The sequence below is a fragment of the Equus przewalskii genome, chromosome 9 (genome assembly GCF_037783145.1).
Source record: "Equus przewalskii isolate Varuska chromosome 9, EquPr2, whole genome shotgun sequence".
NCBI classification, from domain to species: domain Eukaryota; kingdom Metazoa; phylum Chordata; class Mammalia; order Perissodactyla; family Equidae; genus Equus; species Equus przewalskii.
Genome location: NC_091839.1, coordinates 21,703,284 through 21,728,156, shown reverse-complemented (window position 1 = coordinate 21,728,156; position 24,873 = coordinate 21,703,284). Strand labels below are relative to the sequence as shown.

The window sequence follows — 24,873 nt, the reverse complement described above, 5'->3', positions numbered from 1 at the left end:
TACTCACCCGACTCCTTTCTGCTGGGAGGACAGTTGGTTCAGTGTGATGGTCATGATGGAAAGCACATGTGTGGGAGGGAGGCAGGCAGACCCTGAGATATGGCTTTGTGACTCTGTGACCTCACCTCCTGTGAGAATGGCAATTTTCATTTCACCTGTGGCAGCAGTGGCATTGCAGTCATGAGGAGTGGAGAACACTTCTGAAAAACTTTTTTCCGGTTGCTAATTACCAAAACCAATTACAAGTTTTTGTGATTATCTCCAAAGAGACTGTTGACGCATTTGGAGACACCTTACTCTTTTGTGATCTATGAGTGAAACAGAGTCTCATGTGGAAGGAGCAGTAAAAATTGATGTCTGCCTCATCGGAGACTATCAATGAGGTATGTGTGTCTCAGAGGAGTCCTTGAGAAGTTCTTCCACTAAAAATCGTGTTCATTCTTCATCTTTAGACTCTGAGGCTGCATCATTATTAAGGTATTCTGCAGATGCCTGGAATCAGACAGAATCCAGGAAGAATTTCTAATGAGATAAGAGCAAAAGAAAGAATATGTCAATAGTTGACATTAGAAATCATTGGCCTTGTTTGTTTAAGTAAATGCAAATTAACTTGGAGATGATAAGATGGAAACTTTTCGAATATTGTACTTCACCAATATTGACCCAGCGGTGGTATGAAGTGCAACGAAAGAAATATCCCCAGAAGAACCCATAGTGTTTATAAAATGTCCTTCAGAAATAAAAGCATCAGGATCAGATGGTTTAACAGATAGTTCTACAATTCTTTTAAATATCAATTAAGCCAACACCACATTCTCAATTCAACTGCATTGAATGGCTACTAGAGATGTTTTCACTTATCTTGGCTGCATTTTCATTAAGGAGCATTCATTGGTTATGCAATTAATGAAGACAGACATTTAAGAGCCAAATGCACTACGCTGGATTTTCCAACCGAGAAATCTACCGTTTGAATAAGGTCCGTCATCCATACCCGCTGTGAGAATTTTCAGTCCAACTGAGAAGTTAGAAGGACCACAATTCGCTGGAAACCACACTCACTTTTGACACCAACTTCAAGTGTGGAGGTTCCCCAAACTACCCTCAGTGTCGATCATTCTCTAGAGGGACTGACAGCCCTCATTGAGTCCGGTTCTATTGTTTGTGATGGTTTATTACAGTGAAAGGATACAAGTTAAGATCAGACAAGGAAGAGATGTATGAGGCAAACCCAGGATAGTGCCAAAAGCAGAGCTCCAGTTGTCTTGTCCCAGCCTAGTGATGATGTGTTACTGTCCTGACATTGTTCTTTGACAACTCCAAGAGTATTGCCACTAGGGACATTCGCCCAAGTGTTTATGTCCAAAATTTTTCCTGGAGCTTGATTACATACATTCTGGGTAGCTGACTTTTATTCTCCAGTTGTAGTGAAGGTTGCACTGATCACTTTTGTCTCCAGCTCCTTCAGAGGCAGACCTGATCCTGCAAGACCCAAAGCTGCCAAGCAAACAAAGACACTCATTTCCAGCATGACTTTCTAAGGGTCTGGAGATCATCTTCCAGTAGTGGAGGGCAAAGACCAGACCACACTTTGAGTAGGTTATTTCTTCTCTATTCACACCTTCTATTTCCAAGTCATGGAATGGAGCCATGTGGTTGACAACACATACTCCAAGCTCATAATACATGCAAAGAGTTTTATACACTCAGACATACCTGCAGGCACAGAATATCCACACTCACATATTGAAAAACACTCCAATATACAACTACACAGTCCTTCTGTTATTGATGCCCTCAGTTACACACTCAGCTTATGCACACACATGACTCACATTCACATTCTTACACACGCACAATGCACACTTGCACACAAGTGACACACTCCAACTCACTGTCATACAAACATTCACACAGTCACCAGGTGAATCAGTATTTCATTATGTGCTCCAACATGGATAAGGGTGTATCTCTCCTGGTGCAGGAATACCAGAAAAGGAGCAGAAATGTCAGCCCTTTATACTCTTTCCAACTTGTCAGTGCCCACGGGAAAATGTTTCAAATGCACAGCATTCATAAACTGCTAAGAGCTTTGCCTTTGGAGGTGGGGTGTGTTGAGACAGTCGGACTGTGTGGGGATGACTGAGAATGAGTGTGATAGAGAGGGTGAGATGAGAGGGGGCAAAGGGGAAGGAGTCCAGGGTAAGGTTAGGGCACAGAGAGCATGAGGACTTGGGGAAATAGAGTGCAGGAGGAGAGATGGTTCAGAGGGGGTAAAATGCACATGGGGGTTAAATGGTGTAGTGTTTTTAGAGCACACTGTTGGGTTTAAGGGCACACAGAAATAAGTGTGCAAAGAAGTGAAGGGTGTTGCACGTGTTTGTCTCCATTGGGATGAGGTGTACAGAGATCATGGGAATAAAGGGGATAATGGGATGTAGGGACGGTGGGCAGATGTGAGATTAGGGCAGAGGTGGGTAAAAGGCACAAAAGAGTTCATGTATACAAGGTGTAAATTAATACAGTAGGAGGAGGCATATATGTTTTGTAAGATGTAAAGATTCCTTTGATGGTGGGACACAGCACACTAACACTTTAATACAAGCAATGAAGAACTCTATTAGTTAGAGTTCCACATGAGAGAAGGATGCCAGGCAGATCATGCAGGAGGTATAACTGGGACAGAGTAATACAATAGGAAGCCATAGGTGTAGCATATGTAGGGCAAGTGAGGTGGGGTTAGCTGGAGTTCTCAGGCACTCTGAGAATTGGATAATCTGAATAATTTCATGGGCTCTGGGATACAGGGTTTGTCCACAGTTTTCCGGTACCTGGACCAGTGAAATGTGCGTGTGTTCTTAGTAGTCCATTGTGTGAGAACCCAATTAGGAAAATGCTTTGGTTTTGAGTTTAATCACCTTCTCAAGAAGGGGAAGTGACCACCCTGTAGCAAGGAGCTAAAAAGTGGATCAAGATAGCATCAAAAAATGAAAACAATGTACATATATAGCAGTGCATTGTTGGTGTATGGATATCCTGCTAGTAGTTAGTGTGTTGAGGCAGAGGCAGAGGGCATGAAGGTGAGCTGGAGCCTTGCAGGGGGGTGATGGGCACAGGGAGACAAAACAGTTTTAGGAGATGAAGTCAGCTGAGGGAGGACTTAAGGGCAGCTGGAACACCCAGAGCAAAGGCTAATATGGGGTCATGAATTGGGGACATGGGGAGCTGATAGCACCCAATATTTGAGGGCTGGGATTTTTGAGGGAGGGGTCAAAAGGACATGGGAATTGAACTGAGTTCACTGAAATGGGGGCAAGTACAATTCAAGGGGAACGGAGGATGTGGAGGTGATGGAAGGCAGGAGTGATGGGAGAAAGTTCCTGGGAGCAAAGGGGATGGAGTTAACAAAGGGATGGAATGCAAGTGGGTGCAGGATAGAGGTGGTGTGTGGATGTATAGAAGTCAGGTGGCAGTGCGAGGGGACAGGTGCAGGCCCAGGGATTGGAGGGTGATGATGCTGGATCAAAGAATTGTTAAGGACCTAAGTGGGGATGGAATGGAGGTCATGGTCAGTAGAGGTGGAGTGAGAGGCGGTATCTATTATAAGTGGATGAAGGTGGCAAGAGCAGATTGGAGGTCATTAATTCATTCTTCCATTCAATAATGCCCTCGTTTACATTGGACTCACAACTTAACCATAGTTTGTTTCTACATTCAGCCACACTGCAAAAATCTTGCTCATATAAAATATGCCTGCAAACATTTATATTTTACATACTGTAGGACCACAGGGAAAACTTTGAGTGAAAAACACACCACCACTATTTCTCTCCTTTGTTGGAATTCCAGGTGGAATGTGTGACCACAGTGATGTTTGGAAGGAGGGCTTGTTTCATAGCACTGGGCATTCATTGTTGGCAAAAGACATGTCCCTTTCCAAATGCTTATGTCTTAAAGAACTTGTTGTTGTTGTTGAGTTCATAATCCTTTACATCAGTGTGAGGTTTCAATTGTACATTATTCCCTGACTGTGACCAGCTAAGTGCTCCCCTTCACTCCCTGTGCCCCGCTGCCACTGCCTTTCCCCTGGTAGCCACTGAACTGTTTTCTTTGTCCAAGTACTTGTTTATATTCCACATACGAATGAAATCATCTGGTGTTTGTCTTTCTCATACTGGCTTATTTTGCTTAGCGTAATTCCCTCTAGTTCCTTCCATGCTACTGCAAATGGGATGAATTTGTATTTTTTTCTGGCTGAGTAGTATTCCGTGTGTGTGTGTGTATAGATATATACACACACACACATATACACACACAACATCTTCTTTATCCAATCATCGTTTGGTGGGCACTTAGGTTGCTTCCATGCCTTGGCTATTGTGAATAGTGCTGCAATGAACAGAGGGGTGCATATGTTAGTGTGAATAGTTGATTTCAAGTTGTTTGGGTCAATACCCAGTAGCGGGATAGCTGGGTCATATGGTAGTTCTATGTTTAGTTTATTGAGGAATCTCCCTACTGTTTTCCATAGTGGCTGCACCAGTTTGCATTCTCACCAGCAGTGTCTGAGGGTTCCCTTCTCTCCATACCCTGTCCAACATTTGTTATTTTTAGTCTTACTGATTATAGGCGTTTTCACAGGCATAAGGTGGTATCTTAGGGTAGTTTTGGTTTGCATTTCCCTGATGATTAGTTATGTTGGGCATCTTTTCGTGTGTTTATTGGGCATCTGTATATCTTCTTTGGAAAAATGTCTGTTCATATCCTCTGCCCGGTTTTTGATCGGGTTGTTTGCTTTCTTACTGTTCAGCTGTGTGTGTTCCTTATATATTATGGAGATTAACCCCTTGTCAGATATATGATCTGCAAATATTTTCTCCCACTTGGTGCGTTGTCTCTTTGCTCTGATCCTAGTTTCTTTTGCATTGCAGAAGCTCTTTAGTCTGATGAATTTCCATTTGTTTGATTTTTTTCTTTTGTTCCTCTTGTCTGAGAGGACATGGTATTTGAAAAGATCCTTTTTAGTTCAATGTCAAAGAGTGTACTACCTGTATTATCTTCCAGGAGTTTTATAGTTTCTGGTCGTATCTTCAAGTCTTTGATCCATTTTGAGTTTATTTTTGTGTATGGTGTGAGATAGTGGTCTACCTTCATTCTTTTGCATGTGGCTGTCTACTTTTCCCAACACCACTTGTTGAAGAGACTATCTTTTCTCCATTGTATGTTTTTGGCACCTTTGTCAAAGATTAGCTGTCTGTAGATGTATGCTTGTATTTCTGGGCTTTCAGTTCTGTCCCATTGATCTGTGTGCCTGTTTTTGTACCAGTGCCATGCTGTTTTGGTCACTGTGGCTTTGTAGCACATTTTGAATTCAGGGATTGTGATAACTCCAGTGTTCTCTTTTTCTCACGATTGCCTTAGCAATTCAGGGTCTTTCATTGCCTTATATGAATTTTAATATTCTTTGCTCTATTTCCATGAAGAATGTCATTGGGATTCTGATAGGGATTGCATTGAATCTGTAGATTGCTTTGGGTAGTGTGAACATTTTAACTACGTTTATTCTTCCAATCCACGAGCAAGTAATCTCTTTCCATCTCCTTCAGTCATTAACAATTTCCCTCAGTAATGTCTTATAGTTTTCATTGTATAAGTCCTTCACCACCTTAGTTAAATTTATTCCGAGGTTCTTTATTTTTTAGTAGCGATTGCAAATGGAGTTATATTCTTGAGTTCTCTTTCTTTAAGTTCATTATTGTAGTATAGAAAAGCAACTGATTTTTGTAAGTTGAGTCTGTACCCTGCAACTTTACTGTAGTTGTTAATTATTTCTATTAGCTTTCCAATGGATTTTTTTGGGTTTTCTATATATAAGATCATGTCGTCTGCAAACAGCGAGAGTTGCACTTTTTCACTCCCTATTTGGATTCCTTTTATTCATTTCTCTTGCCTAATTGGTCTGGCCAAAGCCTTCAGTATTATGTTGAATCAGAGTGGTGATAGAGGGCATCCTTGTCTTGTTCCTGTTGTCAGGTAGATGGCGCTCAGTTTTTGCGCACTGAGTATGATGTTGGCTGCAGGTTTGTCATATATGGCCCTTATTGTGTTGAGGTAATTTCCTTCTATCCCCATTTTGTTCAGAGGTTTTATCATAAATGGCTGTTTGATCTTGTCAAATGCTTTCTCTGCATCTATTGAGATGATCATGTGGTTTTTACTCCTAAATTTGTCGATGTGGTGTATCACGTTGATTGATTAGCGGATGTGGAACCATCCCTGTGTCCCTGGTATGAATCCCACTTGATCATGATGTATGATCCTTTTGATGTATTGCTGAACTGAAGTTGCCAAAATTTTGTTGAGAATTTTTGCATCTATGTTCATCAGCGATTTTGGCCTGTAGTTCTCTTTGTTTGTGCTGTCCTTGTCAGGCTTTGGTATCAGAGCGGTGTTGGCCTCGTAGAATGTGTTAGGAAGAGTTCCATCCTCCCTAATTTTTTGGTATAGCTTGAAAAGGATAGATATTAAATCCTCTCTGAAAGCTTGGTAGAATTACCCAGGAAAGTCGTCTGGTCCTGGGGTTTTATTCTTTGGGATGCTTTTGATTGCTGTTTCAATCTCTTTCCTTGTGATTGGTCTGTTCAGTTTGTCCATTTCTTCTTGACTCAGCTTTGGGAGGTTGTAAGAGTCTCAGAATCTATCCATTTCCTCTTGGTTATCCATTTTGTTGGCATAGAGTTTTTCATAATATTCTCTTATAATCCGTTGTATTTCTGTGGAGTCTGTTGTTATCTCTCCTGTTTCATTTCTGATTTTGTTTATTTGAGCTTTTTCTCTTTTTTTCTTTGTAAGTCTGGCTAGGGGTTTGTCAATTTTATTTATCTTCTCAAAGAACCACCTCTTGAAGATCTTTTTTAACTCAACACTGAATTGATGAAAGTCCTTCTATTTCTTGTAGTATTCCCAAAAAGTAACACTTGCTTTGTGTAAGAAATAAAACATAACAAAACAGAACTGAAATAGTGTAAGTAATGTTTTTCCTTTGTATGAAACAATCCTGAGATAACCCCTGGTAATAGTTTGTCTATATAATAACAATAAAAAAATCTTTTATTCCCCAAAATTGACTGGTCTCATACCGAAATAGGCTGATCTCCATTCCCTAGTGTTACTACCTTGGTCATAATACACTACGTGGCAAAAGTGACTTTGAAGTTGTAATTAAGGTTACTAGTCATCAGATTATGTTGTGGGCCAAATTTTTGTATCCCCCCAAAATGCAGACATTGAAATTCTAACCCCTAATGTGATTGTATTATGAGGCAGGGCCTTTGGAGCTAATTATGTTACATGTAGGAACCCTCATCAATGGGATTAGTGCTTTTCTAAGAGACTACAGGAGAAAACTTGCTTTCTGTCTCTCTCACCACATAAGGATATGAGTAATCAAGGGCCATTAGCAAACCAGGATGAGTTATCTCACCAGACCCCAGATCTACCTGCTCCTTGCCCTTGAAATTTCCCAGCCTCTAGAAAGGTGAGAAGTCAATGTCTGTGAGGTTTCTGTTGTAGCAGCCCTTAGTGACTAAAACAGAAGATTGTCCTGGATCATCAAGGTGGGTCCAATGTAACCACATGATCCTTAAAGAGCAAAAGTCAAGTACTACGGAAAGAAAGAAGAGATTCAAAACAGGAGGGGCGTTCAATTTGCTAGTGAAGGCTTTGGAGATGGAGGGAACCACATGGGAGTCCCAAATGAAATGAATTCTGCCAACAACATGAATCAGCCTGGAAACAATTCTCCCCCAGGTTCCAGTTAAGAGACTAGGACAGTCCACACCTTGATTTCAGCTTTCTCATCTACTGACCTGTGAGGCGACAGACTTGTGGTGTTTTCAGCTGCTAAATTCATGGAACACTATTTCAGCAACAGTACAATTCTAAAGACATAGAAACACATTTAGTGCAAAATATTAACGCAATGAGTTACTCCAAAACGAATTCCATTTTGATCTCTGGCAGTAACAATTTTCCTAGGGTTCAAGTTTAACCTCCTTTGTATGTTGTTGCACAGTGTATCTGATATTTTAACATGCAATTCAACAAAAATGAAATAAACATCAGCATATAGGAAGAAGTCAGTTTTTCCTTCTGTGTTCCTTCAGTTTTTGTCTGCTGTGTGTTTCTTCCTGTGAGTCTTCTTTACTTTTACACAGAACACTTAACTTCTGACACTTTTGGTCACCAAGCATGAGGAGATTTTCCCCACAGCAAGCAATTATCCAGTCATTAGTAGGATGTTGTGCAATTTGATTCAATTTAACACTTCCTAAAAATAGTGTCAAATCCCACGGGTTTAGGGCTTTTCCCAGAAACTGCTCAAAGCCCACTCCAGGTGCTAATTAGGCATAGTGGGTCCACATGTTGGCCACAACGTCTGTTTGACTCGACTACAAATCTAAGGTTCCAATGACCTTCTCCTTGTGTTCAATTAATTTGCTAAAGTGGCTCACAGATTTCAGAGAAACACTTTGGCTTGTCAGTTTATTAAAGGCGGTGATAAAGGATATTGATGTACAGACAGATGAAGAGACACAAAGGGCCAAGCCTGGGAGGGTCTCCAGAGTAGGAGCTTCTGTCCCTTTTGAGTAGGGGTGCATCGCCTTACTGGTGTGGATGTGTTTGCCAACCTGGATACTCTCTGAGCAGCATACTATTGGGATTTTTATGAAGGCTTCATCATGTAGTCATTATCAGTCATTAACTCTGTTTTTAGCTTTTCTCCCTTTTCAGGAAAATGAGGAGGCTGGCCTGAAAATTCCAAGCTTCTAATCATGGTTTAGTCTTTCTGGTGACCAGTCTTCATCTTGATGCCATTCAGGGGCCCACCAAGAGTCACTTTATCAGAACAAAAGATAATCATAGCACCCTGGAAATTACATGTGTTTCAGGAACCCTGTGTTTGGGTCAAAAACCAAATATAGAACAAAAGATGCTCTTCATGTTCTTATCACACAGAAAGTTACAAGGTTTCCAAAGGCCATTTGTCAGGAACTGGGAGCAAAGACCAATATATATTTCTTATTATCTCTTAATCACAAGAACGGTCTATTAATATTATTCTTTTCTGGTTCAAGTTGGTTACAAAATATTATCATAGTGGACTGTCACTCCAATGAAACTGCTTTCCTCAATCAGTGGTCTATGATGTAAATATTTTATTGTTGGTAGAAATAGGTCTATCTTATTTACTGAAATACCACAAATCATCCCACAGCCATCATTAATGAATCATCTTTATTGAAACACTCCCTGTATATACGTTTAAAGAGTTGAATGCCCTCTATCATAAACATCATGGAATGTGGATCAGTGCTCATGTCGACTTGTGCACTTGTGGAATATCTTGCTTATGTGAGGTAGGGGACTGCAGCCCAACCATGATGGCATTCTCACTGTGGATGCACGTTTCCTGCTATGGACTGAATAGCTGTGTCCTCCAAATTCATATGTTTAATCTCTAATGCCCATTATGATGGAAATTGGAATTAGGGCCTTTGGGAGGTGATCCGGTTTAAATGAGTTCATGAGAGTCGAGCTCTCAGGTTAGGATTAGCACCCTTAGAAGAGAGTGGAGCTCTCTCTCCCTGCCAAGTGAGGAACAGGGTGATGTTGGCTGTCTGCAAAAGAGGAAGAGGATCCTCACAAGACATCAAATATGCCGACAATTTGATCTTGGATCCCCTAATGTTTGGGTCATTTTGTTATCGAACACAATATAACCATCACAATTGACAAATCATCAATAGGCAGTCGATTTAATAGAGTCCATGTACAGATACCCAGAGTGATACAACAATGTCTTCATAAATCTAGGATTCAGTCATGGTACAGGGATTGCATTTGATTTTCTGGGCTCTTTAGTTTCTTTAATCTAGATCGGTTGCCGCTGCTTTGTCTTCAGTGATCCTGACAATTTTGAAGAATGCAAAAGAGTTGTTTGCAGAGTGTCCTTCAGTGTGGATTTCTGTCATTTTGGCTCTTATCCTTAGACTCAGTTACAATATTTGAGTAGAATGTCTACACACAAGCGATGTTGGGACCTTCTTGTTACATCAACTCAGAGGGACAGATAATGATTATTTTTTATTATTAGTGGAGGCTAGGACATGCACCATGTATATCTGGCCCAGGGGAAGGATGGCACATTCAGGAATCTGCGTACCTGCTGTCTGACCAGATGCCCCACTGTTATTGGCTGGACCTTAGGACTCTAGATGTCTACATGTATGTTTTGTCCTGAAAGCAATGTGCTTTACACCTGGCCACTTGTCAAGGAAAGCATCACCTTTTCATCAGGAGGCAGAAGCAGGAGAGAGGGGAAAGCCTAGGTCAGGGCCTTTATTGAGGTTTCCTGGGAAAGGATAGGATGAATAGCTTACAAGTGACTAGGATGAATATTTCCCATGGGCCTTGGACTACAGCGGCTTGCCAAAATGTCTGTTACTTGGTCCTGTGTTGATTTAGAACAGTGAAAATATTGGCTTGTTGTGGGAGAATTGGATCAGAAGATGGATTGAGGTGTGAGCCCTATGTTGGTTACTGTGCATATGAAAGCAGTGCCTGGTTTAGCCCTTTTCTCTTCCTAAAATTGGCTTGTCTTGAGAGAGGCAGTCTCTCCCTTCTCAGCAATTCACAAATGGCACTGTACCAGGAAAACAGAAAATAAGAAAATATAGTAAAAAACAATTGGCCATGTGATGAATAGATGCCATGTAGAAAAGTGCAGCGTCTAATAAAACAATAAGGGCAGAGAGTTTGTCTGAAAGAAAGAAAACAGAGTTCCTGTGCGACCCACTTTCTCTTTGTTAGAATGACTTCACCTCTTTCTCTCTTTCTGCATCTCTATTACTACACTGGCCTAGGCAATTCCACATCCCCAGTGAGGCTTTTGTGGTGACATGAACATGAGAGAGAGAGAACTTACAGGGAAATGAAATGTCTGGCTCTCTGAGGTGGCGTTTTGGATGTTGAATGTATCACTCATCACTACCTAATGCTCACAATACGACGGAGGCTTCTAGTCACTATCACATCCATTCCTGGCCCCTCTCTGGGTCTGGAGCCACTTCTTGAACTGGCCTTCCTCCCATGTTTGCAAAGATACCTAAACTCCACTTTCTTCCTAGGACTGGTCCAGTGACTGTCTTGGTCTCCTGAGTTTCAGTATCTCTACTGTTCCTGAAGAAAGTTCTGGTTTTAAGTGGATTTGGACTATGTCAGAGAATAAATATGGCTAGGATTTTTGTAAAGGAATTTGCAGTTATTTCTTTTCTGTGGCAAAGTTTCTGATACATATGTCTGACCATTTCTCACTGTTTAAGTTCTGGAAGACCTTGCCCCCTTGCCCTTTCCATGGGAGGGATGGATTATTTGCTCACAAAGTTTTCCACTATACATTTGAATGAGGCAGGGGGAATCTTCTCTCTGGAAGAGCAGATCCTAGTTCTGTATTCTGCCCTTAATATGCTCTCGATTTCAATTTTCTAGGATAATGTCTCCTCCCTTCAGTAGTGCTTGAATTCCTATCCTGGATGTTTGGAGTTTGCATTTTTGGGGTAGAGTGATCCAAGGACACCTGGCCTTTCCTTCTACCCTAAAATTGGCCACACATCACCTGGTAGCTATGATATTTAGACCAAACACAGTCTGGAGATGTGGCATGAGACATTAAAAGCAAAGGTTTCTGAGGCAGGGGCATTGCAGTGGGAACCTTTGAAGCTAGCTCTGGGGCTCTACCTGCAACTTTAGCTTCCACTCACCAGCAAGACCTATTTCAAGGAATGACTGTCCTAGTACACAGGCAACCAGCATTCATGGTGCCAGACACCATAGTGTGGTTACTGGAGCCCTGGTAGGTCTTGATCCTCATTTAACTTTTGGATCTTTTCCACTATGTCTCAGCACTCATCTTAATGTTGGTTGAGAACTAGGGGACTTCTCAAGCTTAAGTTTCTTTTTGAGTCTCCAAAATTTTTGTCACCTTGAGCATTGTTATTCCTTGATTAGCGTCTTTCATTTTCCTGTGCAGCAAAAAATCTGTTCTCTGCCAAAAAGGTGACACTACCCCCATATTCCTGTGTTTTTCTTTTAGACAAACATCTGTGAACTACAATTCATATTAAAAGCTGCTCATGCTACTTACAATGAGACATTTACACGCATTGGAAACCCATGGAGTATTGTCTTCGAACAATTTCCAACACTCATTTCCTAACTTTATGTGCTCTGCCTAAAATTCCCATAACTACCTCACTTGGTCAACCACTCTGATTCATCCCATTGAGAGGCTAGGCCCAAATTCGTTCAATTTGTGTCATGTAGAATTGGATTAAGACTACTCTCATCAGGATATTAGTCATCAAAATGAGACAAAGCTGCTTTATTACCCATCACTATGCCCACATATGTCCCATATTCAACCAGCTGATGAAACACGGATACCCATAAAGGTATTCCTTAGAAATACAAGTAGCTTCTCCTTAGATTCTGAGTTGATATTTCAAGTGTGTGAATGCATAAAAAACTGAACATTGTGCCAAAACAGTCAATTTACATTTTTTGATAAGATTAGGAGATTTTCTATTCCTTATCCACACAGGGCAGAGCCAGGATACACTGGAGTGACGGCTCATGAGCAGAAAGGGGCTGACAGAGGGAAAACACACAGAAATTAAGGAAGCAGTGTCCACCAACCACGAAGTGGGATTATAAATTAGAGAAATACAAAGTTGAAAGATGGAAGAGATGGATTGAAAAGATAGAAAAGTGCTCACCAGGACAATGATGCTTAGGGTGGCTCTGAACTCAGGGGAGGATCTGGGGGTACTATTTTTCCTGTGAATATGTTGGACACGCTGCTTGTGCCTGTACAGGGTGAAAATGATGGAACCACTTGTCCAGATTATGATCACAGAAAAGGAAACTTCAGGGAATACTATTAATGTTACATATAATGAGCCTGTGACTATGTTATGATCATTAGCAAAACAGAACTCAAAATCTCTTGTCCTTGTGATGTTCCTCAGGCTCCATTGGCTAGACACATACAACGCATACATAGGAAAAATTAAATTCACAAACAAGTAGAGGATCCAGCAGAGGGAAATGGAGTAGCCAACGTACTCTGGAGCTCTGACTTTAAGAGCCTTCCAACAGGAATTCATGGGGCTGATCATGATGATCTGGAACACACTCAAGAGGCAAGTGGTGCCAATGGATACACCCCTGCCCACTCTGGAAACATACAAAAGAAGACTGCATCCAAAATCAGTGAAAAAGTGTTTCAGCCCAAAAGCTGCCATTGTCTGGGAGACTCCTTCAGAGAGAATAATCAATGAGTTGGCCAGAGTCAGGTGCTTGAGAATCAAATCTGTAGCCCTCCACTTGCATTCTGTGTGGGAAAGGAACAGGTAATGGTAAAGAAGAGAGAAATTGCCCAGAATTCCTACCATAGTCTGTGACCAGAAGATAATTGCTATTGCCCACTTCCTGGAGGATATTTCATCTTTCAACATGTTTTCCTTTAAATTATGGCAACAGTTATTCCTCTGAGCCAAAAGGTCATTGATGATTTTTGTCACCAGCAGTAAGTTGCATTGTGTGTTCCTGTTCGATTGCCAAGTCTTCATAGGCAGGAAGAGATGGAGAGATAACCGGTATATTTCTCAGGAAGGTCAGCACTAAAGATGAAAGGGTGTTAAAGGGGAAGTAATGAGAAGTGAGCCATATGGAAAGAAAGCATAACACAATATTTTCAGAATAAGGTGGATTTTGCTAGCAATAATGGAAAAAGGAAAAACCTTGAACACTATCCACATCATAAAACCAGTCAATGCTGAATAGATTGCTCACCTAAATTTTAAAGATATAATGTAACTTTATTAAAATAAATATTTCTATGATCTACTATAAACAACACAGAACATAATAATCATACAGGTGAAATGACTTCGGATTATATTGACATTAATGGCCGATTTTCATCAAACCACACACACACATGCAAACATGCACACAAACAAAGAAATGTAACTTGTAACAATCACAATGAACTCCTAAGGACCATAAAATAGAATAAACAATGGGAAAATTCTTCCAACAGAAACAACTGTTGATCCAAATATTCAATTTATAGATAAGCGAGATGTTTAATGAAGTATTGTGAGGACTAGCCTGCAAATGTTCTCTTTCCCAGGAAAGAAAGCACTCCAGAGAAGCTTGGATTACAGCATGGGTATATACTCTTTCAGGACAAAGAGCATAAAACAGGGATGACAGGCATACAATTTATTTTTGCAAGTCACAAGGAAACATTTTGACACAGTTTAGCACATATGCAGCAGGTCAACTTGACCTTGCTTCTCTGGGAAGAAAAGCTTACTTTCAAAGAAGAACTGGTATTAGCGTCAGAGAAAGGGAGCTATTACATCCCTATCTTTAAAGAGTGCATTCTTTGACATGGGAAAATGCGAGAAGCAGATGTACACTGCATGTTTTCTGGGCCAGAAGTCAGGCTGCTCTGGGAAAAACAAATTTGAGGCAGAATCAGATTTAAATAAAAATGGCTTCCCCATATATCTCAACATGTGAAAACATGTTATTCTTATTCCTTGTCACTTGAACAATAGGTTGTTCAATGGACGATACATGTGTAAGAAATATGCAATGTCCTCAGTAATCAGTGAAATTCAAATATAGCTCTACCTGGTATCATCAAATAGCACTCAGAAATCTAAAATGAAAATGACAGAAATATCAAGTTTTGTCAAGAATGTGAATAAACCAAGAATCTCATATACCATTGTTGGCAGTTAAAATTGGTGCAAACATTTGGGAAAGTGATGTGATAGTGTCTATTTTAGGTGACTAAATGTAATACTGTGTTCCAACAATTCCACTCCTATGAAGTTACTCAGAGAAATCTGTACAAGTATCACCAAAGACTACTGACAAAATTTATAGCTAAGCAGTACTATTACTCAAAATAGCCTCAAATGCGAAAGTACCACTTGCCCATTAACAGTAAAATGAATCTATTCACCATTTGATACTCATACAATGGAGTCCTATATAGCTGTGCTAATGGCCAAAAATAACATGCAGCAATATAGATAAATTCCCAAAATAATGTGGAATGGAAAAAGGATCATTATTAAATATTTCATGCTTTATGATTCCCATTTATATAAAGTACTAAGCAGGCATAAATGATCTAATCTTTCAATTGTAAGAGAGTAGTAAACTTATTCCCAACAATTCCAGTCCCACAAATAAATCCAACAAAACTAAACCCTTGGGAATAGTGACGTAGACAGGGCACAAGAGTGTTTTGGGGGACTGACAAGATTCTGTTTTCTGATCTATGTATTGCGTACAGAGGTTGGTCATTTGTGAGATTCTGCTGAGCTCTTCACTTATATGTGTATGGGTATTTAATTTATAAAAATACACTCTCCCACTAAGAAAATTATTGAAGGTTGGTGGGAGAAATGTTGTTCCTGACTGTGTGTGACCTGCTGTCTGTGTCTCTATACAACACTTATAGATATACAGACGCAGATGATAAGCCCAACAATGAAACATCAAGGAATAACAATGTGGAATAAAGTGAGTTTGTGATTTTGGGAGGAATTCAGCAGAGTAGTATGCTAAATATTTGTTCTTTGTGATGATGTGCTACTCCATTTGGCAATCATAAGCAAAGGAAAAACGATATTTATTGATATATATAGGGTCCAGCAGCAGAAAGGAAAATGCCAATATCTGTGGAGATTTATTTTAAGTTTCACCCACCTGGAGTTCATGTGGTTGATGGCAATGGCAAGAGACAGGTAAGAGGCAGGTGGTGCCAATGGGCAGACCCTGCCAGCTGTGGGAGGGTAGAAACAATTTTCGCTTAAAAAACTGAAGAAATGCCTCAACTAAAGGTGCCATTGTCTTAGGGACACCTTTAAAGGGAAGAGTGACTTCTGACTATCCTCTGAGATAAGCAGACCATTCTTATTGCCAAATCCCTGGGGGCCATTCTGCCAGTTCGCAGTGACTGATATTTGTGTTCAGAGTCGGAGGATCCTGCACTGGAACAGGTGGCGTGCACTAGATTTATCACATCAGCTGAAATCTAGTGTACTCTCTGAGAAATTCTTACGTAAGTTTTGTTTTGTTAAGAGGCTTCCCACAGTGAAAATGTGTAACCTTTCAGTATCACTTCTAAAGTGAGAATCACTGCTACACTGCTGTACGTGTGGTACGTGTGGTACCTTCTTTGATTTTCCTAACTGCATCATGTGGGCACTGGCATTATTGTCTTTGTAATGATAGGGAATCTTAGGTACGCATAGGTTACATGATCTGTCTAAATTCATACACTGGGTAGGGGCTGAGTGGAGATATGAACTTGGCTGCTCTGGTTGACAAGATAGTACCCTAACCCTGTGTTACACTAGCAAAACATATTAGCTGTGCCTTCCAAAAATCCAGACCTGCATTTACTATTTCCCTTTATACTTTTCCAATTTATTTCATATTATTTTTATTCTATTTTATAATTTGGCTGTAAAATCTTCCCTTTTTGGTTTAACAGTTTTTTCTCTAGGTAAAAACCAATATGAATAAAGTTTTAGAGAGCATAATAAAGTGTAAATGCAATAATTACAGGCTAATCCCAAAGGAAACTTCCCTTTATCCACTTTAGATTTAACAAATGCAAGATTCACTCAATGTTAGCTTGGCAACAGAAAGTTCCATTTGCAGTCATGCTAAGAATAAAAACAAAATGGAAACTGTCAAATGAATCATTGAGCAATGTTACCTTGCTTCCTAAACTGTGCGTGAAATACTAATATGTGTTAAAACAGTGTTGGATAAATACTAAGTTATGAAGAATTTTGGTTTAAATGCTTAGGTATACATTAATACCTCCTTTAAGCAAAATTATTAGCAATGAGGCAAAATTTGTGAAAGATAGGAAAATAAAACAGAACGTCAGTTGGATTCCCTAAAATTCATAAGTTGAAATCGTAAGAAAATGAGTTGTGAGCTTGGAATTGATGATGAAATATTATTAAACCAGAGAAAATAAGACAAGATCCATTTGGTCCTGACAACTGATTTCTGAAACCCATAAAGATACTTTGTCCTTAAATGCTGCTTCTCTGACTTCAAGAGGGAAGGTAGTCCTACACTAGTCACTGGACGTTTTCAATACATTCGATGACTATCTCCAGTAAGTTATATACTCACAAATTCAGACAGATAAAAAACATGTTTCAACTCCACAAAAAATCACATTATTTGGTTTCTCTAGAGAATTGGAAAAATTGTGACCGTTCTATCCTAGCCTGTATTATAAGCATGAAGGCATTATAAGCACACCTCTACTAATTAAAATCTAATCTGTGATTCCTCTAGCATAATATGAATAGCAGAATGATTTCATAACTACAGTCCTAAGAACCTTCATGGTGATTCTTCCTTACCATTGGGATTAGTCATCAATAATCATCCTTAGTGAGGATTTCATTAAATTACATTAGAAGACATCAATATGGTTTAGGATCCTCATCTGTCTAAATAAGCTCAGCTGATACCCAAGGAATTGTTCTGCTTCCCTGTCTAGCTTTGCTACTTTATCTGCTTCTACCCCCTGAAACCCTTTTTCAGACATGAATACTTAGACCTCCTATTACAGACTCTGGTTTCAGGCTGATATAGAAACTACTCACCTGACTCCTTTCTGTTTCCAGGACAGTTGGCTCGGTGTGATGGTCATGATGGGGCAGTATATGTGTGGGAGGGAGGCAAGAAGACCCTGAGATATGGCTTTGTGACTCTGTGACCTCACCTCCCCTGAGAACTGCAATTATCATTTCACTCGTGGTGGCAGTGGCAGTGCAGACTTGAGGAGCTGAAACTACTTCTGAAAAACTTTTCCCGAGTTGCTAATTACCAAAACCAATTACAAGTTTTGTGAGCATCTCCAAAGAGACTGTTGATGCACTTGGAGAGACTTTCACTCTGTTATGATCCATGGTGGTGACATGGTCTCATATGGAGGGAGCAGTAAATATTGATGTGTGACTATGTGGGACTGGCAGCTGGGTGTGTGTGTCTCACAAGATTCCCTGATTCTCCAAGAAGTTCTTCCACTAAATATCAAGTTCATTCTTAATATTCAGACTCCTAAGCTGCATCATGATTTAAGTATTTAGTAGATACCTGGAATCAGAAAAAGTCTAGGCAGAATTTCTAATGAGATAAGAGTAAAGAAAGAACATGCTAATAGTTGACATTAGAAATCATTGAACTCATTTATATAACTCCATGCAAATTAAATTGGGCATGATGAGATGGAAATGTTCTAGGAAAGTATACTTCAGCAATGTTGACCCAACAGTGATATGAAGTGCAAACATTGAATTGTCCATAGGAGGAAGCGTGGTGTTTATGAATTGTCCCTCAGAAATGAGGCATCGGGATCAGATGGTTTAGGAGAGAGTTTCTCCCTTTCTTTGAGGTATCAGATAAGCCAATGCTACTTTCTCAATTCAACAACCCTGAATGGTTAGCAGAGCTCTTTTCACTAATCTTTGCTGAGTTTTCATTAAGAAGAATTCGTTGGTTATTTAATGAATGAAGACACAAAAATTTAAGAGCCAAGATCACTCCTTTGGATTTTCCAACAGAGAAATCCACTGTTTGAATAAGGTCCATTCTTCAACCCCATGAGAGATTTCAGTCCAACTGAGAAGTTAGAGGGAACACAATTTACGGGAAACTACACACACTTTTGACATCACTTGCAAGTTTGGGGGTTCCTAAAACCGCCCTTTGTGTTGATCACACAAAGTGTGATCCTCTAGGGGGACTCATAGCACTCATAGAGACCAGTTTTACTCACTGTTGTGGTTTAGTACTGGGAAAGGACACACATCAATATCAGACATGGAACTCGTGCATGAGGCAAAATCCAGGAAAAATGTCCAAATCAGAGCTCCACTGGCCCATCCCAGTGCAGTGATGACATGTTCGTGTCCTGACATTTTTATTTGAGAACTCATGGAGTATTGCCACCAGGGAAGCTCACCCAAGCCGTAGTACCCAGAGTTCTCACTACACCTTGATCACATACAGGCTGGGTGGCTGACTTTATTCTCCAGTTGTTGTGATGGTAGGGCTGATAACTTTCTTTCCCAGCTCCTTCTGTGACTAATCGGATCCTGCATGGCCCAAGGACTCCATCATTAATCACATTGTGAGACAGTGTGGTGGCCACTCTCCCAAGCAAACAAAGACAAGTCAAGTATGACATTCCAAGGCTCTGGAGATACCCTTCCCATATCTGAGGGCAAATGCCAGAGTACAGTTTGGGTGGGTTATTTCTTCTCTATGCATGCCTTTTATTTCCAAGTCATGGAATGGAGCCATATGATTGACAACACGTACTCCAAGCACATAGTACATACACACATTCATTTATTCATTCAGAACTACCTGCAAGCACAGAGTATCCACTTATTGAAACACAGTCAAATATACAACTACACACTCATTTCCATAATGGTGACTCAGTTGTATACTCGCACTCGTAGACAAATGACATGACTCACATTCACATTGTAACACACACACAGTGCATACACGTTCACAAATGACAGTCCATCTCACTGTCTTAGAGTCACCAGGAGGATTAGTATTTCAAGCATTTGATCATATATGGAAAATTGCGCATATCTCCTGGTGCAGGAATGGCAGAAAAGGGGCAGACCTGTCAGGCCTTTATACGCATTCCTACCTGCAACAGCTCACAAGGATAATATTTTTAAATGCACAGCAATCCAAAACTGCTAAGAGCTTTGCCCTTTGAGGTAGACGTGTGGTGAGAAAGATGGGCTGTGTGGGTATGACTGGGAATGGGTGTGATAGAGAGGGAAGGATGAGAGGGGCCACAGGGGAAGCAGTCCAGTGCGAGATGAAAGCACAGATCCAAGGAGGACTTGGGAGGATAAAGAGTGCTGGAGGAGAGAGTGTACAAAGGGAGGAAAATGCACGTGGACATTAAATGGTTCAGTGTGTTTGACGTGGAATGTGGGGTCTAAGGGCACGCAGAGGTAAGTGTGCAGAGAAGTGAAGGGTGTAGCGCATATGGGGCTCTGTAAGGATAAGGGGTACTGTGGTCATGGGAACAAAGTGGGCAGTGAGATGTAGGGAGAGTGTACAGATATCAGTCCAGGGGACGGGTCGGTAGAAGTCACAAAAGAGCTCATGTCCAGAAGAGGATAAAAACCCAGCAGGAGGAGGCATATATGTTTTGTAAGATTTAAAGATTCTTTTGATGGTGGGACACAACGTAGTAACACTTGAATACAAGAAAGACAAAACTCTATTAGTTATTCTCTTCATAGGTGGTTGATCTGCTATCTTTACTGTATTTTTGCCTGTACCAGTGATTTATTGTCTTTTTGGGGAGAATTCTCTTATTCCTATGCATCGCTTCCTCTTTCCCACTTACATAAGTCCCTTTAGGATTTCTTGTAAAACTGCTATCTTGGTCATAAACTCCTTTAACTTTTACTTGTCTGGCAAAATATTTGTCTCTCCTTCCATTCTGAATGATTACCTTGCCTGGCAGAGTATCCTTGGCTGTAGGTTTTTTCCTTTCAGCACTTTAAATACAGCATGCCACTGCCTTCTAGCCTGCAAGGTTTTGGCTGAGAAGTCAGCTGATAGCCGTATGGTGTTTCCTTTGTATGTCACTTATTGCTTTTCTCTTGCAGCTTTTAGGATTCTCTCTTTATCTTTAATTTAGGACATTTTAATTATAATGTGTCTTGGTGTGGGCCTCTTTGGATTTATCTTGTTTGGTGCTCTCTGTGCTTCCTGTACTAGGATGTCTATTTCCTTCTTTAGGTTAGGAAATTTTTTAGCTATTATTTATTCAAATAGATTCTCTATGCCTTTGTCTCTCTCTTCTCCTTCTGACACACATATAAAATGAAAGTTAATGTGCTTGATGTTGTCTCAGAGTTCCCTTAGATCACTCTTGTTCTTTTTAATTCCTTTTCCTTTTATCACTTCAGCTTGGGTGATTTCCTCTAGTCTTCCGTCCAACATGCTGATGTGTTCTTCCATGTCACCTACTCTACTATTGAGACCCTCTACTGAATTTTTCATTTCTAGTGTTGTATTCTTCATTGCTGATTGATTCTTATTTGTATTTTCCAATTCTTTGTTGATGTTCTCACTGTGTTCATCACGTATTCATCTTCCAAAATCAGTGAGCATCCTTATGAGCTTTTACTTGAACACTTTCTTGGGTATATTGTTTATTTCTGTTTCATTTAGTTCTTTTTCTGAGGGTTTGTCCTGTTCCTGTGCTTGGAATGTATTCCTTTGACTCCCCATTTTGCCTGTTTCTCTGTGCTTCTGTCTATGTATTAGGTGGGTCAGCTATGTCTTCTGATTGTGGAGAAGTGGCTTTATGTAGGAGACACCTTTTGAGACCCAGCAACGTACTTCCCTCTCATCACCAGGTTGAAGTGTTCTTAGAGTGGCCCCCTGTGTTGGCTACTTGTATCCTTCTGCTGTTTCAGGATTGCTCTTACTTAAGCTGCCCAGGGAATCTAGGGGGTCCCTGTGGCAGGCTGGTTGTAGTGCTCAGCTGTGTGTTGCTGCTATGGACCCCTCAGTCAGTTTATTGTGTTTAGGGAGCCCCAGTACAGTTGGCTGCAAAGTCTCATAGCATATTCCTGTTGTAGTTTTTCTCTTAAGTGAGTAGGCTCCAGCATGAGTTGTTGTGAGACTCAGGGGTTTACAATTGCTGTAGGCCTCTGGCATGCAATGTTGTTGTCCATGCTCTCAGGATTGCAACTGAATTGGGCTGGCCTCAGGCATTGGACTACCCGAGTATTTCAGGCTCTGGAAGGTGGGGCCAATCCCCTATGTGGCTCTTTGTGAAGCACAGGTCTTCTGTTCTTGATCAGCTCTACAGCCCATAGATCCACAACCACTGTCAACAGACTCCTGTCCTGTGTACTCTTCCTGACCCCCTGGACCAGACCCAGTCACCCCACTGCTGAGACCCCCACACACTCCACCAATGTCCCACACTCTCCACGTGCTCTTCACACAGCCCAGCCCCACAGAGGCAGACCCACTCCCCTGCCTGCAGAGGATCCTGACACCCAGTCTATGTAGGCCAAAAAGCTTCCTGAGGGCTTGCTGTTGGGTGGCCCATCCCTAGGGCACACTGCCTGTCCTGGCTGAAATGGATTAAGTTGGCACTCTAATGGGCAGAGCAGACCCTGGGCTACCAGGCCAGGGGAAGAACTCCAATGGTGTCTGCCGGTGTCTGTGTCAGCATGCCTGTACTAGGTCACAATAATGGCTGCCACCAATTTTTCAGTGCCTGGAGAGGTCACACCTCTCACTGAGATGCACCAAGAACCTATCAGGTGAGTCTCTTTTCACCAAAGCTCTGTGTACCTTTCCTTCTGGTGATTTTAGGTTGCTATGCAAAATGAGTGAATTTGTTTGTGGATGCTTTAAGGGCTGGCTTTTTTTCCATTTATGTCCAATTGCTTTTCTAGTGATATTCCTCATTGTAGTTAATAGCCAGCAAAGCCACATATTATGAGATTGTCTCAATTGTGCTGAGTGTAAAGGATGTTTATAACAGCAACACTCCCATGCTAAGTTCCCCTGCTTCTCCAGGGAAGGCTGTGCACCCAAGGATTGCTCCTGGGTAGCTGGTCGTGAAGCTCCATGGATCACAAAGTTTTCTGTTTTCTCTCCAGACAGGAATTTCAATTTTTTTCTGCCTCAGTCAAGACTGTTCCTTATGTGAGTTTTCTTTTTATCCAATTTCCAGTCCTTTCTCAGAGGGAAATGTTCCAAAAATAGTTGTAACTAAGTTGTGTTTCTGGGAGGAGGTGAGTTCAGAGCCTATACCTCTAGCTCAACACCCTCCCACATGGCAAATGTATCTTTCATAGGAGGACATGAATTTTGGGGATTCAGAGGGCTGAATGTTATAGGCTCAATTCCCCCCCCACCCATAAAATTATGTATTTTGAAGTCTTAAGCCCAGTATTTCAGAATGTGACTGTATTTGTAGATAAGCCTTTTAAAAACATGAATAATTTAAAATTAGGCCAATAAGGTGAGATTTAACAAATACGGCTGTTTGTATAATAAGCAGAAGGAAGGAATTTGAACAGAGATATACTAGACCTGTGTGGGCACAGAGGGAAGACCATGAAGGACATAGCGGGAAGGGTGCCATCTGCAAACCAAGGAGAGTGACATCAAAAGAAACCAAACTTGTCCACACCTTGATCTGGGACTTCTAGCCACCAGAAATGTGAGAAAATGAAGTCTGTTGTTTAACCCACTCAATGTGTGATATTTTGTTACAATAGCTCTAGCAAGCTGATACAAGAGGTGTCTTTCTGTCTGCTCCATACTGGGAACTTGAAGGGTGACCCTTAATCTTTCCATTCTATGGAGATCCAGATCACTGGTCTCTGAAGATGTCAACTATGGGAAGATTATCCCTCAGATAGCAAAGCCCTTGGAGGGAAGTCATAGGAAGGAAAGAGAATCTGGGTTATTTCTTCTATATTGTAATCTTCCCATGCATGGGAATAAAAGGATACTGGAGTCAGCCAAAGGTTTTCTCCTCTAGGCGATCTGTTGAGAGGTAATTGGAGGTCAAGTGGTTGGTTTGGTAAAGAGACGTTTCTGGTCATGATTGTGAACATATTGGTAACTTCCCTAATTCTCAGAATCTTTTATTTAGATGGCATGTTGCCTGCAATCCTGAAGGGAATATTGGGGTCCCTTGGATGATTCCACCTGTAGTCACTTGGTCAATATAAAGCACTGCACATGTGTGAGTCTTTGCATTATAGTTTTAGATATTTGGACCTTGTATCCTAGTTCCAGATGGTTTTAGAATATAAAATTACTAGTCTCTCTCAAAAAAGGGGATTCTCCTCATTCTTCTATAAAATCCCCTTGCTTCTGTCTTTGCCACATGTAAACGAGATTCCTATTTACTGCCTTTGACCATGTTTTCTAACTGGGACTTAACTTACAAAGTTGATCGAGTGAGAACACAGAGAGAGTAATGCTCCTAAAAGATGAGTTTTATGAGTTACTTTTCCCAGGAATAGGGTCAAATCAAGACATACAGGGACACAGGGAAAGCATGATGTTTTTGTCAGAAGGCAGAAGCAGAAGAGATGGGAAAGCCTAGGCCAGAGCCTTTATTGGGGTTTCCTGGGTCAAGGCAGTGCAAGAGAAATAGCTTACAGTTGGGGTGTCTGAACATGTCCCATTTCCCAAACATCTAAGACCTACAATTCAGAATAAAAACTGCCCATGCTACTTAATGGAAAGGCATGTTGTACATGCATACACTTAGGAAACCCATAGACTATTGTCTTCCAACAATATGCAACACTCATTTCCTAACTGTATTTTCTCTGCCTAATATTCCCATAAATCTACCACTTGGTCAAGCACTACGATTTGTCTCATTCAGAGGCTAGGCCCAAATTCCTTCAATTTGCCTCAAGCAGCATTGGATCAAGACTACACTCAACAGGATACTAATCATCCAAATGATTCAAAGCTGTTTTATTCACCACCCGTGTGCCTATATATCTTCCATATTGAACCAGCTGATGAAACATCAGTATTCATTAGGGTATTCTTTAGAAGGACATGTGGCTTGTCCTTACACTTTCTTTTGACTTTTTGAGCAGGATTAGTGAATAAACAACTGAACATTGTACAATAACATACAAT

General features: G+C 40.8%; 1 protein-coding gene across 1 annotated transcript; it reads right to left on the bottom strand.

Moving 5' to 3' along the window:
* Positions 1-12,542: 12,542 nt before the first annotated feature.
* Positions 12,543-13,577, bottom strand: LOC103547814 (vomeronasal type-1 receptor 4-like). The gene has a single exon (XM_008515260.2). It carries the CDS (start codon positions 13,575-13,577, stop codon positions 12,543-12,545), a length of 1,035 nt encoding a protein of 344 aa, XP_008513482.1.
* Between the last annotated feature and the right edge of the window lie 11,296 nt (positions 13,578-24,873).